We start from the raw sequence: 19,767 nt of genomic DNA, 5'->3' as shown, positions 1-19,767 counted from the left end.
TCACCGTTAGTAGTAAAAATTTAAAATATTCATAGAATGGGGCCAAAAACATGCTCCCAGACCTAGGGGGCAGTGAAATATCTGGTCAATGTATAACTTGAACAGTCAGTTCTTGAGTAATTTACAATACGTTTTGGCTAGAAACAGTGAAGGCTAGCACTCTTTTTAATTTTTAAAAAATAGTGGAAATATTTTGTATTTTTCTGGCTTGTTTGATGTATTAAAGTGCTTTCACAAAACCAATAACGCGGTGCCAACTCAATATAAAAAATTGGAAAGATATTTCTCCTTTTCTTCAGAAAGTTAATGTACCTTTTCCATCTTTGTATTTACTCAAAGATTAAGCTTTATCTGGAAGTCCTTGACTAGAAGTCTGGGAAACAACGCTTGGACTTTGAACGTGTCATTCAGCCGACATCCCTGGAGCCCCTCCTTTGTTTAAGACACGGTACTCAGTGCCAGGCTGGGACACAACAGTCCACAGGAGGCACTCGCTGCACTGAGGGAGCCACCTGCCCGAACTGTGAAGGGCCCAACTAGGACTTCTAAACAAACTGAAATATCACAGGGCGCCTGCATCGTTGACGTGCTCGTCATCATCACAGCAAAGAAGAAGGTCTGTCCACAAAAACAGTCTCCCTTCCGTCTAATGGCCCAGCACCCTCCAACCCGCCCAGAAACCCCGGGTCTGGAGAGATGGACCGCTACAGAGGAGGGTCTAGCACTCGCCCTCCCAGCCTTAGGGTGTCAGGGTGCAAGGTAACAAGGAGAAACGAGAGGTGGAAGCAGAGGCCCAGGCAGCCGAGGGGAAGGGGCTCATGCGACCCCTCGAGGCGCTGCAGCAGGTAGGGCGGGTTGCCTAGGGACCGCTCGGCCCTCAGCTCCAGGGCAACCCGAGGAGGAAAGCTCCCGACGCCGGGAACCTAGCCGTCGGACTGAGCGTCTGCGCCGCGAGTTATACAGCCGAAGAGTGCGTCGCTGTCCGCCCCGCGTCTCGGGGGCGGGGCCTCAGCCAAGCTCCGCCTCCTGCCTCTCCCCCCAGGAGCGCGAGCCGGTCCCGCGCAGCGCCAAGCCTTTCCCGGGTCATCGCCCCTCCCCTCTTCCGGGCCGCGAGCCCCCCGCGCGCCGCTTCAGAACCGCGCTCGTTCGCTCGCGCGCGCCCGCCCTCACTGCGCGCGCTCCGCCGCCCGACGACGCGGGAGCAGCACGCGCCGGACTAGGCTCGCTGCGCTCCCTGTCGCCCTGCGCCTGCCGGCTAAGGCGGCGTCCTCGATTCTCGGTCCGGAGACGGTCAGGCAGCCAAATCTGTAGTCCGAGAGCGGCGGCGGCGGCGGCAGCAGCATTGGTGAGGAGACCGGGCCGGGTGGAGGCGGATATGGGGGGGGCTGAGGGCATCGGGAGGAGGGTGGTCCGGGCGCCCTTGCGGCCACGTCGAAGGCTCGCGGGCGGGCGGCGCGCGGGGGAACCGGGAGGAGCGCGGGATCGAACCGGTTTACATGGGCTCCGGTCCGGCGCGAAGAAAGGGCTGGGGACTGAGGGGGGGGCAGCCCGCAAGGACCCTCAGCGGCATCGCGACGGAGGAGACGCCGTCTCGAGGCTCCTGCCACGTTTCCACCGCGCGTTACCTTCCGCACGGGGTGGGCGACAGCCCGGCGCCTTCCCACCCCACCCCCCTTCCGTGTCCGTGGGTTTTCTGGAGCCGCGACTCGGGTTGCTGTCAGAGGGGTCGCGCCTGAGGGGAGCCCGGTCCTCGAACCCAGGGCCATCGGAGGCTCCGGAGCCTGCTGGGGGCGGCGAGCCCCGCCAGGCCGTTCGGGGGGAGGAAGGGGACGAGGCTCCCGGGGCCCTGGCCCTGAACTCGGGGAAAACCGCGATTGCAGAAGTTGGACGCGCTGCAGGCCCTTCTTCCAGGAGTGGGTAGAGATGCTTGATGCCTACTCACCTATCACTCTCCAAGCCCAAGCGGGGTGCCGAGCGACCGGCTCTGATGGGTCACACACCCCAACTCCCGGCCCCGGGGGAGTCCCAGCTCCCGGGGTCCAGAGCCCGCCTGGTATCGCCGCGGAGGCCGGGCAAAGGCTCATCACCCCCTAACCCTCCTCCCGCCCCCCTGCCCCGGGGCCAGGTCCCTGCTTTCTCCACCTTGGCAACGTCTGTCACGCGGGGCACTTGCTTCTAGAAACGGTCGCGAATAGCTTTTCGTGACAAGGGAGGGAAAAGTACAAAGTTATAAACTCCTGGAAGGCAGGGCTTGGTTTTCCTTTGGGTTCTCTGCGCGCCGCCGGGAGCAGAGGAGCCTGTGGAACAAAGTAGAACTTGAGGAGCAGCCGCCGTGGTGACTACGTCCCAGGATGACGTCACCGTGCGATATTTAAAATGGGAGCTTTTCGCTCCGAGTGTGGGCGGAGGAATTGAGGCTACTTAACTCCTGGCGCCTGAGGTCTTCATGGCCCTCCTTGCTTCTGGTTTCTCTCTCCCTGACTTTATAACTCTCCCCTCTAGAAGTACCCCTTGGGTCCTCCTAGAACATTGACTAGTGGGGGTGGGTTAAATTGTCAGCTATCCAGGCATCATTCCTTCAAACTGAAGGGGAAAAAAAAAAGTAATTCCATATGACTCATCTTGTGTTACAACCAAAAGCAACCACTAAGTGGTTCTTTCCGTCCTTTCTTCCTTTTATTCTTTGATATGAAACGGGGTTGGGGGGGAGGAACAAAACCCGAAACTCAGTTATGTAGAACATAGTTGGTGAGTTTAATGATGGAGGAGAATGAGCTAGTTAGGAATTGAATACATTTCTTTAGTGTGGTTCCTTGTTTTCTTTGGTGGGGTGGAGGCTAATGTAGTTCCATCAGCAACTTTCATCCTAAACCATATATTAAATTGCAGTGGGTTTTCTTTTCCATCATAAAGTGGTAGAGTATAAATATAGCTTTATAAGTGGAAATGGCTGACTTTTTTCAAGAGGAAGCTGCACAGCAGTTGTTGAGGCCTGGGGTTGTGTGCAGCTCAGTACCTGGTGCCTCGTAGCTGGCTACAGAAGGTGGATTTGGCATTCTAGGGTTCCAGGAGGAAGGTTTGGGTATCTTCCCATCTAGGATCAGGATGGCTGTGGCTGCCAGCACACCTCTCAAATAACATATAGAATTTATTTCACACTGAGATCCCTTGTTTGAGTTTTCACAAGGAGTATGCAGAAATCATGCAAAAAGACTTTAAGAGCGGGTTTGAGAAAAGGAAGCTAACAGAGTCCGCTTTATTTTTTAGATGTGGAAGAACACAAACAGTATGCTAGGTTAGTCATTTTTTTACACCAAACATAGCAGGGGCTGTATATCTTTAATAATTGGCCCTGAAAAGGTGATGTTGCTTAGTAAATGCAGCATCTGAATAACTCCAAGTTACTTACAGCAGCCAAATGAATGAGCTCATCGTGTAAAGACAGAATATACATCGAAACAATCCCAGTACGGGTTTTTGCCTTTATGGATTAATCAATGATAAATCAGATCTGACATTTAAAGAGTCCTTCTTGAGGCAGTTCCAAAATGCAGCTGAATCTGTGATTATTTCTTTTAGTTTGATTTTCTGTGGATGACCCTGAGTTTTTATATTTTGATAGTGTGGGGCTTTTTAAATCATATTTTTTAGGTAACTATATCACTGTTCCTGAAAGAATGCTTACAGAAACTCGATATTGGAATTTTTTCTTTGTGTATAATACCTTTATTGAAGTATAATTCACATTCTGTACAGTACACTCATTTAAAATGTATAGTTTTTTGGGAGTTCCCATTGTGGAAATGAATCTGACTAGGAACCATGAGGTTCCAGGTTCGATCCCTAGCCTTGTTCAGTAGGTTAAGGACCTACACCATATGCTGTGGTGTAGGTCAAAAACGCAGCTCCCATCCTGCTTTGCTGTGGCTTTGGTGTAGACTGGCAGCTCTAGCTCCAATTCAGCCCCTAGCCTGGGAACCTCCATATGCGGTGTGTGCAGCTCTAACAAGCAAAAAAAAAAAAAAAAAAAAAAAAAAAATTACATTAAAAAAATAAAATGTATAGTTTTGGGGGGTTTTAGTATACCACAGAGTTGTACAACCATCATCACAGTTTGAGGACATTTTCATTACCTCAAAAGGAAATCTTACACTCACTGACATCACTCCTCCTTTCCCCCCATCCTCCTTCCCCCTAGGCCACTAATCTACTTTCTGTTTATATAGATTTGCCTGTTCTGCATATTCTATACAATTAGAATCATCAATATTTGGACTTTCGGCTTCTTTCCCATAGCACAGTGTATTCAGGTTTCATACATGTCGTAGCACGTATCTGTACATCATTTCCTCTTGTTGCTGAATAATATATCACACTTTATTTGTCCATACATCAGTTGATCAGCATTTATTTTGTTTCTACTTTTTGGTTTTTATGAATAATGCTGCTATGGACATTTGTGTACAAGTTTTTGTGTGAACACATGGTTTCATTTCTCTTGGGTATAGAGCTAGGACCTAGTAGAATTGCTGGGTTCTGTGAGAGCTATATATCTAACCTTTTTAGGAACTGCTAAACTGTTTTCTCTAGTGGCTCTATAGTGGATTTTAAAGTGGACTTTTTTTATGTTTCAAAGTACAAGTTATTGGAGTTCCTGCTGTGGCACAGTGGGATAAGAAGAATCTGACTTCAGCAGCTCTGGTTGCTGCAAAGGTGCAGGTTCATTCAGTCCTTGGCCAGGTACCATGTGTTAAAGGATCTGGCGTTGCCACAGCCACATCATAGGTTGCTTAGGTCACAGCTATGGCTCAGATTCAATCCTCGGCCTGGGAATTTCCATATGCCATGGGTGTGGCCATTAAAACAAACCAGAATAAGTACAAATTAATTTCATAGAATTTTATTTATTTCTCTATGTATGTATTTTAAAAAATTTTTTTAGGACCGTACCTGCAGCATATGGAAGTTCCCAGGCTAGGGGTTGAATTAGACCTGTAGCTGCTCGCCTGCACCACAGCCACAGCAACTTGGGATCCAGGCCACATCTACAACCTACACCACAGCTCACACAATGCCGAATCCTTAACACACTGAACGAGGCCAGGTATCGAACCCTCATCCTCATGGATCCTAGTTGGGTTCATCACCACTGAGCTATGACGGGAACTCCTATCTCACAGAATTTTAAACTTGAATTATTGTAGCTAAATAGTCACACATTTAGTAAAAACTACATAGTAGTATCATTGTAGTGCTTCTCTTTGAGTGATAGCTCTGATTTTATTTAGTTAATAGCAATTTGGTGTGCTCTCTTTGGTGAACTTGTTTATATAGCTAAGTGATAAGATTCTTATACAGTATTTTATAATAAGGTCTTCATGGCATAAATTAGTGACTGTTACTCCAGATATGAACCAATGAAACACAAGATAAAATTAGAAGGAGAAGTGGGGGCTGTAAAGGAGGGATATTGCTCAGAACTTTATCTTCCAGTTTTGATGTTTTGAGTTTTTTTGAGAAAAACTATTTTATCTTTGCAGAGAAATATGAAGAACGAAATTGCTGCTGTAGTCTTCTTTTTCACAAGGCTAGTTCGAAAACATGATAAGTTGAAAAAAGAAGCAGTTGAAAGGTTTGCTGAGAAATTGACTCTAATACTTCAAGAAAAATATAAAAATCACTGGTATCCGGAAAAACCATCAAAAGGACAGGCCTACAGGTAAAGGATAAGCTTGGACAGTTGGATTGGATGAAGTAAAGAGCTCCTCAGATAAGTGGCAGGACAGGACTGAAGGGTATCCATTCCATGCCATTCACATTTTATCTGCAAAATACGGAACTCTGAGGTGTCTTGGTATTTCTTCCTTCTTCATTTTAAAATACAGGTATTTGTTGTTGGGGTCAACAACAAATGAGGCCAGTACTGTAGGCTCATGGGAGTTAGTCTTGTGGTTATGGTGTAGCTCCTGAGTGTGTTTCTTTATGTATCACAGGTAGTTGAGGGTTTTCACAAGTCTAGAGACCCCCCCAAAAACTATCATTTAAAAGAGGGCATGATAAGAGTTGAGGCAAATTAGTTCCTTGTATCTAAAGTAAATTACATGTAACATATTTTCGGTAAAAATAAGTTTTTTTGGCAAATGAGAACTAAGATTGTTAAATACCTAATATATTCTTGACTCAGGAATAATTTCATATGTACTATGCATAATTCATTGTGATGGAAACCAGTGTAACTATTTTATAGATAAAGGTAACTTACCTATGATTCACAACTGGTAAATATTAGCTCTGGGATTTGAACTCAGGTCTGACGGACCCTAAACTTATTTTTTTTTAATGTTTTTTTATTCGGACCCCAAATTCTTATGAGCCTTCTCTACACCACAGTCCGACCACTGCCTTGTCTCTGAGAGTGAAGGCAGTTCTCACTGCTAGCTATCTTTTGTACCCTGGTTTATAAGTTAACATTTACAGCTTAAAGAAGAGCAGGCTCCTGCAGAACATGTCCTGGCATGTTTGCTCACTCCTTAGTATTTATGTGACTACTTGGGAACCTGAGTTGAGAATGTTCTGCTAAACTCAGCTGTGAAACTATGCCCTATTTGTGGATGTGACCAAAAAAATAGAAGTGCAACAATAGTGAGTATCAAAAAATATGTAAATTTTTATTTATGCCTATTGCTGCCCCAAAGATTCCTCCACAAATCAGTGCTTCACAGGAGTTCCCATGATGGCGCAGTGGAAATGAATCCTACTAGGAACCATGAGGTTGCAGGTTCGATCCCTGACCTTGCTCAGTGGGTTAAGGATCTGGCGTTGCTGTGAGCTGTGGTGTAGGTTGCAGGCATGGCTCAGATCTGGCATTGCTGTGGTTGTAGCTGTGGTGTACGTGGTATAGGGTGGTTGCTACAGATCCCATTAGACCCCTAGCCTGGGAACCTCTATGTACAGCGGTGGGCCCTAAAAAGCAAAAAAAAAAAAAAAAAAAAAAAACTCAAATCAGTGCTTCACAGCAAAAAGAACTTCCTTTCAGTCACTGAGCTCTTACAAGTGTAAAACTATTCACAGAGTTTACATGGGAGGTAAAAATATGATTTGTTTAGTTCTCATTTGCTAAAAGCCAGGTGAGCATGTGATCTGTTGAAAAGAAGAATCAAAGTAATTGATGTGTTTTCCTTGTCATTTTTATCCAGAGAAGTTTCTTAGTGTATTGGAAAATGTGGTGAGTGAAAATAGAAATGTGATGTTCTATCTAAAGCAGACTCGAGTTATTACTTTATCCTCTCACTTGATTCTCTGAATTTTTTTCTGCACATCTTCATTTCTGATAGAGTGAACAGCTTTTGTGAATTAGAACTGTTGAGGCTTTTTACACTGATGTAATTGACATTGGGTGAAGGCTTTCAAAAGTGCCAAGCCACCATACTATTACTGAAAAAGAAGACACTGTCAAGTAAATGCTTAAAGGTCAGACAGTGTACAATTTCATTTCCATTAATTCTAAAAACTTGAGGAAAAAAGTTAGCCAAACAGGATTAAATTGGCATGTGGTCAGAAGTATCATTATTGAGTCATTTTGAAGCTGTCTTTGAAGTAGAAAACTATTAGAGTGAATGTTGGGTCATTACTTTTATAAAAATGAATAGACTGTAGGATTAACCAGAGTTAGTAGTAGTCTCTTAAGTCCATATAGTAGGTTGGACGTGTTCTTTTTCTTCTAAAGTTTTTATAAATTAGTATGTAAGGGCAATTTGGCAATATTGTCAAGATTTTTGAAAAATATTCATAGTCTTTGAAAAGTAAATCTAAAGTCTATTCTAAAAGCATAATCAGAAATGCAGACAAATATGTATGAATATGTATGTTTCTTACACTTTAAAATTGCAAAAAATTGGAAAGCACTACACTGTCAACATTAAGTAACTGATAGACTATTTTTATGCAATTTTTAAAATCTTGTTTTTGAAGAGTGGTTAATGGGTAAGTAGTCACAGTATCTAGAGTAAAAAAAAAAGCATAAAATATGCAAATTTTGTTGAAGCAATCTCTAAGCATCTATATTTACATATTTTTTAAAGCTTAGAGCCTACATCTCCCTCACTGTAGACAAAAACACATATATCTGTGATTTATCTCCTTAGGCCTAACTGCTTTTGATCCTGGGGCACAATGGGACTTTTGAATCAACCTACACAAGTTAGAGTCTGTAACATGGGACCATCTTATAGAAAGGGACAAAAAGTTTAAAATCATTTTTTTTTAATTCAGAATTTGCTAAATTGTTAATGGTAATGTTAAGACCTGTGCAGGCATAATAGGGTGTTGTAGCTAACTCAGGATCTTGTGAAAATTTAAAAAATTAACACAGGCATGACTTGTTTTATTGTGCTTTATGAACATCACAGATACTTTTTTTACAGATTGAAGAGTTTGTGCAACCATGCATTGAGCAAGTCTGTCAGCACAATTTTTGCAACATTTGCTCACTTTGTGTCTATTTTGGTAATTTTTACTATATTTCAAGCTTTTTCATTATTATTTGTTATGGTGATCTATGATCAGTGATCTTTGACACTACTATTGCAAAATAGTGATCTTTGATATTACTCGCTGAAGGCTGAGATGGTGGTTAGCATTTTTTGGCAATAAAGCATTTTTTAATTAAGGTATGTACATTGCTACTTAGACATGTTATTGCACACTTAATAGACTACAGTGTAGTATAAACATAACTTTTATGTATACTGGGAAACCAAAAAACTTGTGTGGCTAGCTTTATTGTGGCACTTGCCTTATTCTTATGTCTGGAACCAAACCTGCAATACCCAAGATATGCCTGTACCTGTAAAGCATTTTAAGAGACTCTCGATTGCATAGTAAGTTTTCAGAAAAGGTTATTATTATTTAGAAATATATATTAGTTGTAACCTAATGAGAATTTTTTCACTGTTTTAAATGAAAATTGACATCAATTAATAAAACAATTTTTAAAAATTTAGGTAGTGCATTCTGTTGATGTTACTGTATTTAGTAGTATAATCAATATTTGTCAATTAGCTTATATTTTCCATATTTTAAAGCTTTGGGTCTGAAGAAAAAGAAAAATGACAATCTATTCTCTTGATTGATTTCTTAGTTGTAGGCAGTAAATGTTTTTCTTGTAGCTAACACTTTTGTGTGTAAGCAGAACACTTATTTAACAGGTATTTTTGCATTCATACTGAGAGCTGTCTTTGAGCATTCCCTTAGGTAGCTGTTATTATTTCCTAGGTTTTAAAAAAAAAATGAAACAAAATCTATTGGTTTAGAAATTTTTTTCACTCATTTTGACAGCTATTAAGAAAAAAAAGAAAACCCTTGAATAACAGAAAGTAAATTAAATAAGCCAATAAAACTTTTGGATTTTATTTTAATCTTAAGTGTGATGAATGGTTCTGTGTCTTTGTGTATTTGGAGAACCATTATAGGTAAGGCAAAAGATACCCTTCTTAACACTTACTTTATTATCTGAAATATATAAGCAAGGTAATGACAGGTCAAACCTTGTCACAAGAATTTTTTTTTTTTTTTGTCTTTTTGCTATTTCTTGGGCCGCTCCCGCGGCACATGGAGGTTCCCAGGCTAGGGGTCAAATCAGAGCTGTAACCGCCGGCCTACGCCAGAGCCACAGCAACGTGGGATCCTAGCCACGTCTGCAACCTACACCACAGCTCACGGCAACGCCGGATCGTTAACCCACTGAGCAAGAGCAGGGACCGAACCCGCGACCTCATGGTTCCTAGTCGGATTCGTTAACCACTGCGCCACAATGGGAACTCCAAGAATTTCTAAATATTACTTGAAACATTAGTTGAGGTCTTTTGTTAGTTGGCAGTTTTGTCATAATAGAAATTTGGCCTATTAAAACTTTTACCTTCAAAGCTGTAAATAATTTCATGCAACTTTCTTGCTCCTTGCTAATTTAATGTACATGGGAGGTTGAGTAGTTTCTGTGTGAAGTGAGGTAAAGCCAGTTCTAGTGAATTCCCTGTGCTCACATAGGGTGCCCTCTTCCTTCAACCAGGGTGCGTAGCCTTGATGGTGTTTCTTCTCCTTTGCCTTTCCCCTCTTCACATTTGTTAGCTATTTAGGAGAGGTATTCCTAGATTCTCTGCAAGGGTTTATTTTATTCTTTTAAATTCATTTTGGCAAATACTAATAGATATAACCAGGTTTCTGATAAAAATTTATTTAAAGCTGTTAACATCACTCCACTTTGTTGTAGATGCATTCGGGTCAATAAGTTTCAGAGAGTTGATCCTGATGTCCTGAAAGCCTGTGAGAACAGCTGCATCTTATACAGTGATCTGGGCTTGCCAAAGGAACTTACTCTGTGGGTGGACCCCTGTGAGGTGTGCTGTCGGTGAGTTCTTGAGTTGAGTGCTGAACTCATTACCATGCTGGAACTGATTTTATGAAATCCTCTCAGGTACTGCCTGCACACGTGTATCTTTATGGTCAGGAGCTGGTCATCTGGCTTTCTCAGATGTGAATTTTGTAAAGTATTCTTCTGGAGGTAATAGTGAGAGACTGATTACCTTCCTGTTTCATAGCTAAAGAAATTCAAAAACTGATAGAGTAGGATTTTTTTAAGAGCTTTACCAAGAAGTTTATTATAAAATTAAGATACTTAGGACTCCCTATAGGTCATTTATTATCTTTCATTGGCGGTGCCCTTATCTTTCCCCTTTTCTAATTAAGAAAGGCACTGATCCCAAATAATACTAGGTAATAATTCTTGGTTAATCTGTGTCTATTTGTTTTTACTCTTGCCTACCTCTCCCTTTCCCCTTTTGGTTTTTAAGTGGCTGAGTGATATTTTCATAATGGAAATTATTTCTCAACCAATGAGCAGAATTATAAAAGGTTAGTGTTAGGTATGAAATCTCATAGAACTTCATTCATTCTAAACGAACATGACATTCTGCTTTCAGGTAGTACAGAGTGTGTTTTGTGCTATAATATGTACAAATTTGCAGTGGTTGGACAAAGGAGAAAGTTACTCCCTCTACTGGAGTATCCATGGAGGATCGTTTTCAGAACCTTCTCTCCCCCTCACACACACCCAGAACCACAAACCTTATATACTCAAGTCCTTTATATAAAATGGTGTAGTATTTGCATATAATGTATGCACAGCCTCCCATATACTTTAAGTCATCTCTAGATTATTTACAATACAATGTAAGTGCTATGTAAATAGCATTGAATTGAAAAAAATTCAAGTTTTGCTTTTAGGAACTTTCTGGATTTCCCTTCCCCACCCCCAAATTATTTTGATCTCTGGTTAGTTGAATGCACAGATGCAGATCCCATGGATACAGAGGGCTGACTGTATTGAGTAGGTGATACTTGAACTGTATAGGGAATGATGAGTTGCATTGACTGGATGAAAAGTTAGGAAGGACATTGCCAGGCAGGAATCAAAGAATGAACAGATTTATTGGAAGTCCCTGCAGGTGACTTCCTACAGCTGTCCCTTCAGGGTATTTCTCTTTTGTTTAGAGGTATATAGTTCACTCATTGATTGCAGAGGTGCTTTTTGATTCAGCCCTAATGTGTTCCAAAGGTGGTCATAACCTTTGACTTGATTTCCCAACAATGAAAGTGGAAGTGAAGACATGTTTTTGCAAAAATACATGGTTATTCTGAAGCAATTTTCTGGACCACCTTGGAGCTTCCTGACGTATAAGCTGATGGCTTATAAGCTTATTGCTTTGGGAAACCAGGGTGGGTAGTAAATTCTCCAGCACTTTCTCAGAAAACGAAAGAACAAGATATCTCAAGTTTTAGTCTAAGAAGTTGAAGACTTAGATTTTGAGACTAATTAAGAACTGTAACTTTAGGCCAGGGTCACACTTTGTAGACTTTGACCACTGAACCTTGAAGTGTACAAGAAGTAGGTGCCAAAAAGTTATCATATTGAATTACTTTTTTTTTTTTAGGGCCACACCCCAGGCATATGGAAGTTCCCAGGCTAGGGGTCTAATCAGAGCTGTTGCTGCCGGCCTATTCCAGAGGGATCCGAGCCTCATCTGTGACCTACACCACAGCTCACAGCAACGCTGGATCCTTAACCCACTGAGCGAGGCCAGGGATCAAACCCGCAACCTCATTGGTCCTAGTTGAATTTGTTTCTGCTGCGCCACGACGGGAACTCCCTGAATTACTTTTTTAATATTATTTTTATTTTTTCCATTATAGCTGGTTTACAGTGTGCTTTTTTATGAGGCCCACACTTTGATCCTGATTGACTTATTTAATTCACAGTAAAGTTAGTTGTGTAGATTTTTAGCCCACAAAAAAATTAAGCTGTATTTGAAAGGGGATTGTTCATAGTACAGTTGGCCTTCTGTATCCAAGGGTTCTACATCCAACTTTAGTTCAAAAATATTTAGAAGGAAAAAATTCAAGAAAGTTCCAAAAAGGAAAACTTGAATTTTTTCAATTCAAGTTAACTATTTACATAGCATTTACATTGTATTTACAAGTATTTACATAACATTTCATCGTATTGGATATTATAAGTAATTTGGAGACTATTTAAACTGTATTGGAGGGTGTGGTGGTGTATGCAAATACCATGCCATTTTATTTAAGGTATTAAGGTATTTTATTTAATGCCATTTTATTTAAGGTATTAGAGCATTCATAGATTCCCAGTGGGGAAGGAGGCGTCCTGGAACCAATCCCCCAATACTGTAATCATAAAACTACCAAAAAAAAGTCATAGTCCGACAAAGAGGCAAGAACAGAAAAGCTAAAGAGTTGACCCAAATGTATCATCACACCATCAAATAATGAATATTTAATACAGCAATCTTAAATCATTAGGGCAAATTTTTCTGTATCCAAGGATGTTTAAGAAGTCAAGTATAAAAATATTTTCAACATATTTATTTTAAATACTTAAGCTAAATCTTGGCACCTGAAGATAAAAGCTTTAGTTATGTGCACATTCTACTTAAGTGGATATTTCATTACTTGACGATGCCAGTTAATGAAAAATAAGTCTTTGCTGTCAATAGCCTTCTAATTTTATATTTGATCAAAAATTAGAGTTCCATTGTGGCTTAGCAGTAACAACCCAATTAGTATCCATGAGGGTGTGGTGTGGGTTTGATCCCTGGCCTCACTGTGGGTTAAGGATCCAGTATTGCCATGAGCTCTGATGTAGGTCACAGATGCAGCTTGGATCCTGTTGTGGCTGTGGTGTAGGCTGGCAGCTACAGCTCTGATTTGACCCCTAGCCTGGGGACTTCCATATGCCAAGGGTGTGGCCCTAAAATGACCAAAGAAAAAAAAATTGACTATGATGTGATTTTTTTTTTTCACAGCTAACAGAGATTACCAGAGTATGGGTGCTCATTCAATGATGTTAGAACCCTAGAAAGAAAAATATTTTAGTAATTGGATAGTGGTGATTACTATAAATTAATAGAGGAGATGTTTTTTTTTAGTGCATTTGGACCAAAACTGGAAATATTCTGAAATTTAAAGCTGATCTGTAATTGAATATGTACCTGAGTCTTTAAAAATAACAACTTATTGGTATGTGAGAGACTAACTACAGTTATGAGAAAAAAAATTGAAATGTAATCAAAGAGAACATTCTTCATAGTCATAGTTATTCCATGGATAAATATTGGAAGAGTGCAAAGTGTTATTTAGTTAGAAAAGTTATCACCAATATTTGAGAAGATACTGAATAGATAACAGATCTTTCCTATAAGAAGGCCTGCAAATAACTTGCAGCTTTGTTATCTACTCAATATTCTACACTTCTTTTTTTTTTCTTATTTGTAATTCCTATAATCCTTTCTCTTCCTGATAAAGAGTATTAGATACTATTGATTGGTTTCAAATTAATTCACTTGGCCTTAATGTTCTAGCAGTGTGTCATTATAAATTTAAAAGTTGTCCATTACTAATTCCGAGGAATTAACTGCATATTCTAATGTTACAGTAATATAGTAAGCAGCTTCACTTACCAAAATACTACTAACGGGAAAATGCAGAACGTAATTGAACTTGGATATTGAAGAAATCTGAGTTAATAAAGCCGATCCTTCAATTATTAGATATCTGCCCTTGATTTATGTTTCTCTTTCTATAGAGGCAGGGATTTTTTTTTCCCCCCTTAATTTTCTGCCTTTCGATTTTGTTTGAATTTTGACTCCATTAATGGGCAAAACTGAAGTTAGGCCTAAGCCTGTTGTTAATATTGCTGGCAGTAACATATGAATTAACTTTTGATTATCAGAATTTTTTTTAATCTTTGAACCTAGAGAGGACCAAGGGATAAATTTCCATTACTACAACCCAAGGCTAAGTCATCTTGAAATTACAGTACATGAATTCTGTGTTGTGAAGAATTTACCCAATTGTTCAGCCATCTTCTGCTGAGAGGAATCACCAGCTGAAAACCAATCATTATCCAGCTAGCTCCAGTCTCCTCATCCTGCAGATAGGAAACTAAGGCTTAGAGAGATTAAATAACTTGTGCCTGTTCACAGGCAGCACCAGAACCATAAACAACTCCTTTTATGAGACAGACTGAAAAAGAATAGAAAAAGGAATGTACCATATTTAGATTGCATTTATGGCCCTATCCAGCCCATAAGAATGGAAGACAGCACAGTTGAAAGAAATAGAACTCACCTATGAGACTACTTGATTTCCATTTAAACTTTCAAAGGCTTTGCTGCAGTTAAGCCTTTTACTTCATTGTAGATATCCTGATTCATAAATAATTTGAGACAAGAGTTAATGCTGGAAGTGAAATTAATTGGCATCATAGACAATTAACCCTATTTTTAAATTGAAGTTGTTTTATGTTTCTTAAGCTTAGAATCACTTTAATTACATGTTGTGTAAGAACTGCTTTACAATTCATTTCCTTTGTCCTAACACTTAACTGGAAATTGCTTCATAGTGTTTATGTTGTGCAACCTATTTGAATGGATTTGTGGGTTTCTCCTTTGTCCTCTCAATGAAAACTTCTAGTTTTACTGTGTGTTACTCTATTTTCCCTCATTGCAGAATTTATTTTCCTTTTTTCTAGTAACCAACAGCCAAAGTTACATATTCTAACAATTATTTTTCTTAGATCAAGACTTTTAAAATGTTTTGGAAGGATATAAAGGTTTATCTTAAAAATTAAGATGAAAGGTGAGCACTTACTATGAGTCTCTATGAAATGAGCAGTATAATTCAAGCAAAATCCCTTTATTTTCCTCTACAGTAGTTTTGTCTTGCTTTTTTCTCCTTAAGCGTCAACAGTTGCCTCAGTTCTCATTTTTGTCAGTGTGGATCTAGGAAACACAGGCTCCTTTTTTATTTAATCATGGCAAAAGTAAATCACATAGGGAATGTCTAGTTGATTTGTGGCTTGAATTACTGGGATCTATAATACACTGTCAGTTTAAAATACATTAGAAAGTTTTACTGTATGACCAGTTTCAATGGTACATACAAAAATGTAATCAAAACAATGAATTTCTCTTTGTTATCTTTAACCAACTCTTTTGGTTAGGTGGCAGTAGAAAAGAAAATTAGAAGAGAATGAGGTCACTTTTTATTTGTACTTTAATAGACCAGAAGTAGAAAATTGTGGCCTGCCTCTTGACATGGAGCCAGGTTAGGATACTGTATGTGTAGAATCAAGTCCTGGGAGGGTTCCTTCCTTGCCTGGAACTAATGGCATGTCTAGACGTGTTCATTTGTTTTTATGGATATTTCTTACTTTGTTGATGTGACTTCAAAGTCTATAAGTTTTTTGTTGTTGCTATTAGGTATGGAGAGAAAAACAATGCATTCATCGTTGCCAGCTTTGAAAATGAGGAGGAGAATAAGGATGAAATTTCCAAGAAAGTTACCAGGGCCCTTGATAAGGTTACCTCTGATTATCATTCAGGATCCTCTTCTTCAGATGAAGAAACAAGTAAGGAAGTAGAAGTGAAACCCAATTCGGTGACTGCGACCCCTAGCCCTGTGTACCAGGTAACTGTGAAGTGGTTTCATATTGAAGGTCACGAACAGGGCTTGCAAGGTCTTTCTGGGGTGGTCCTGTTCATATTGCTTGCCCAAGGGTTCTGATTTTAGATTCTGGATCACAATTCTTGCCTTTCCACACTAAGGGGAAGCTACTTCTCTGAGATTAAAATAGGCACCCTAAGTCATTTTATCCAAGATCAGCTTTACTACTTGATAAATATATTTCAGAGTTCCTGGCACAGCAGAAACGAATCCATCTAGTATCCATGAGGATGTGGGTTTGATCCCTGGCCTTTCTTGAGTGGGTCAGGGATTTGACGTTGCCGTGAGCTGTGGTGTAGGTTGCAGATGAGGCTCAGATCCCAATTTGCTTTGGCTGTGGTGTAGGCCAGCAGCTCTAGTTCCTATTCAACGCCTAGCCTGGGAACTTCCATATGCCACAGGTGCGACCCTAAAAAGCAAAAAGAAAAAAGATAAGTATATTTCAAAAATAATAGAAAAAATCATGATGATAAAACATTCTTGATGTTATAAAAATTCTATCATTAAAAAAAATAGCTACTCGGAATTCCTGTTGTGGTACAGCAGAAACGAATCCAACTAGTATTCATGAGGACACAGGTTCCATCCCTGGCCCAACTCAGTGGGTTAAGGATCTGGTGTTGCTGTGAGCTGTGGTGTAGGCCAGCAGCTGCAGCTCCAATTCGACCCCTAGCCCGGAAATATCCATATGCTGCATGTGCAGCTGTAAAATGCAAAAAAAGAAAGAAAGAAAAGTAGCCACTCTTTTTTTTTTTTTGTAGTCTTTAATACTTCCAATTTGTACCTTTGAGTTTTAACTTTCATGCTGTTCTCTCCCTTTCTATGATTAAAGAAAAACTCACTAAATTACTTATTTTTTCACTGATGCCAAAACAATATCCCTTTATTTGCTTTAACATTTAAAGAGTTATGTAGGAGTTCCTGTTGTGGTGCAGTGGAAATGAATCCGACTAGGAATGAGGTTGGGGGTTCAATCCCTGGCCTCACTCAGTGGATTAAGGATCCCACGTTGCTGTGGCTGTGGCATAGGCTGATTAATAGACCCCTAGCCTGGGAACCTCCACATGCCGCTAGTACAGCCCTAAAAAGGCAAAAAAAAAAAAAAAAAAAAAATTTAAATTAAAAATAAAGAGTCATGTAGCTACCATGCATGCACTTAGATTTGTATACTTATTATTTATACCACACATACCAAAGAACATTTAATATACTTTAAAAATTCTTAACATTACGGTACTATTCAACAGGAAATACTTTTTTTTTGAGCCGTGCCCAAAATGCAGAAGTTAGCAGGGCAGGGATCAAACCCACCATACAGCAGTGACCCAACAAGCCACAGCAGTATCAACAATGGATCCTTAACCCACTGTGCTACCAGGGAACTCCAGGAAAATATTTTAAGTAAAAAAATTTGGGGAGTTCCCGTTGTGGCGCAGTGGTTAACGAATCCGGCTAGGAACCATGAGGTTGCGGGTTCAATCCCTGGCTTTGCTCAGTGGGTTAAGGATCTGGCGTTGCCGTGAGCTGTGGTGTGAGTCGCAGACCCAGCTCGGATTCCATGTTGCTGTGGTTCTGGTTTAGGCCAGTGGCTACAGCTCCGATTAGACTCCTAGCCTGGGACTCTCCATATGCTGCAGGAGTGGCCCTAGAAAAGGCAAAAAGACAAAACAAACAAAAAAACAAAGGTCATTATGTATTGATATGAATGTCTCTGAGATGTATTTATCAAGTGCAAAAAGCAATGTACAGAATTGTGTGGGTTTTTTAAAATATGCATATAGCTGTATACTCAGGTATATTCATAGACTATCTCTAATTTTGTCCCTTTTGGATTTTCTGTCATGACTACAGTGCTATTATATAGAATATAAATTTTAAAATGCCCATGCCAAGAGCATACTAGAAATGAGAGAACAATGAAACTCATAGAGTATAGCGTTCTGAGCAGACAGGTCTGAAACTGCTGATAACATTTTGAATAATGTGAACTTGTTGTCCCACTTGATTTATGGGATAACCTAAGACAACATCTTAGATTTATTAGAAAATGTTGAACTGGCTACATTAGAATTACCTGCAGAGTGTTGTCAAAATACCTGGCTTCTATTCCTAAGATTTTGTTAATATTGTTTAGTAGACCAAAGCTGGGTCGTGAAAGTATTTAATAGCTTCTTAGGTGATTCTATAGCCAGCTGTGGAAACTAAGGGTCTTTATGAGCTTCCTTCATTCTGTGTTTTAATCTTTTCTGGTTGTTTTAAAGTGCTGTGTTTGAGTTTATTCATATTCATTCATTTAGAAAACTTTGATTGATCACCTATTATATTTGAGGTTTTTAACGTAACTGAAGGACTGTCCCTTAGACCTACTCTTAGGGTCGTGGGTGAGTGATTTTGTTTTTCTTTAATGAGTAATATGGAAGGTCACCTAGTTTTTATATAACATGTAATTAATTTTTCCTTTGAATTAACTTACAATTTTCTCTTCCCTACAGATTTCAGAACTGATATTCCCACCTCTTCCAATGTGGCACCCTTTGCCCAGAAAAAAGCCAGGAATGTACCGAGGAAATGGTCATCAAAATCACTACCCTCCTCCTGTTCCATTTGGTTATCCAAATCAGGGAAGGAAGAATAAACCATATCGCCCAATTCCAGTAACATGGGTACCTCCTCCTGGAATGCATTGTGACCGGAATCACTGGATTAATCCTCACATGTTAGCACCCCACTAGCTGCTTTTGATTCTGTTGGTGTCATGTTGAGAGAAGGTAGAATAAGCCTGACATATTAAAAAGTTCTTACTCAAAGTAGTAAAGTTAGATGGGCCAAACCATCAAACTTATTTTTATAGAGAAGTTATTGAAAATAATCTTTCCTAAAAGATATATATGCACTTTAGATATATTGATATAGTTTGAGAAACTTTATTAAAGTTAGTCAAGTGCCTGAGTTTTTAATATTGGACTTGAGTATTTATATATTGTGCATCAACTCTGTTGGATATGAGAACACTGTAGGAGTGGGCAATATGTTCTAGCACCTTTGAGCATTTACTCTATGGAGAGTATGTAAGTTATTTATACACAAGGAAATCTATTTTATGTCATTGTTTAGAATTGCGTGAAATCATGTAGTTGCAAATAAAAAGTAGTTTGAGGCATGACAATGTCTGCTTCTCTTCTATGCATAAAGAAGGGAGAACAAAGGGGATATTCTACTTCTATGTATTTAATTAAATATTTACCAAAGAAAAAACCAAGTAACAGTTACCATTTTTCTTTAAAAAAATTAACCTTTTTTTTTTTGGCCTTTTTTTTTAGGGCCACACCCACGGCATATTGAAGTTCCCAGGCTAGGGTTTGAATCAGAGCTGCAGTTGTTGGCCTCTGCCACAGCCACATGGGATCTGAGCTAGGTCTGCAACCTACACCACAGCTCACAGCAGTACTGGATCCTTAACCCACTAAGCAAGGCGGCAGGGATTGAACCCACATCCTCATGGATACTAGTCGGATTTGTTTCTGCTGCATAATAATGGGAACTCCTAAAAAATTAACTTTTATTAACCATACCATTCCCAAAGACAGTAGTATAAAAATATTCATATAAAAATCTATAATTTGTTAGTAGTAGCTAATTAAAAATACAAATACAAATACAATGAAACCTCTTGCAACTATCAAAGTC

At 39.8% G+C, this 19,767-nt stretch overlaps 1 protein-coding gene across 2 annotated transcripts; it reads left to right on the top strand.

The window, feature by feature from the left end:
* The first annotated feature begins 451 nt into the window (after positions 1–451).
* On the top strand, positions 452–19,241 carry BTG3 (BTG anti-proliferation factor 3). 2 transcript variants are annotated; one of them, XM_021068172.2, is made up of 5 exons: positions 452–616; positions 5,541–5,719; positions 10,268–10,405; positions 15,837–16,044; positions 18,573–19,240. In XM_021068172.2, exons 2-5 carry the CDS (start codon positions 5,547–5,549, stop codon positions 18,810–18,812), a joined length of 759 nt encoding a protein of 252 aa, XP_020923831.1. In that variant the 5' UTR covers positions 452–616; positions 5,541–5,546; the 3' UTR covers positions 18,813–19,240. The 2 variants fall into 2 exon arrangements, with proteins under 2 accessions (XP_020923831.1, NP_001090986.1); NM_001097517.1 differs by lacking the exon at positions 452–616 and adding an exon at positions 1,101–1,345 and having other exon boundaries at positions 18,573–19,241.
* Positions 19,242–19,767: the final 526 nt, after the last annotated feature.

Source organism: Sus scrofa, chromosome 13, assembly GCF_054392235.1.
Source record: "Sus scrofa isolate SSC_HxYL_T2T_F1_AM1 chromosome 13, Sscrofa_HxYL_maternal_Yorkshire_Landrace_v2.0, whole genome shotgun sequence".
Taxonomy (NCBI): domain Eukaryota; kingdom Metazoa; phylum Chordata; class Mammalia; order Artiodactyla; family Suidae; genus Sus; species Sus scrofa.
The sequence above is the reverse complement of the archived record's forward strand: the minus strand, read 5'-3'. Positions and strand labels throughout refer to the sequence as shown.

Excerpts from the sequence above, each read along its gene's own strand:
- BTG3 (NM_001097517.1), top strand. The coding sequence starts at position 5,547 with ATGAAGAACGAAATTGCTGCTGTAGTCTTCTTTTTCACAAGGCTAGTT. Across the intron at positions 10,406-15,836 it reads CCCTGTGAGGTGTGCTGTCG|GTATGGAGAGAAAAACAATG; the intron begins GTGAGTTCTTGA and ends TGTTGCTATTAG. Across the intron at positions 16,045-18,572 it reads CCCCTAGCCCTGTGTACCAG|ATTTCAGAACTGATATTCCC; the intron begins GTAACTGTGAAG and ends TCTTCCCTACAG.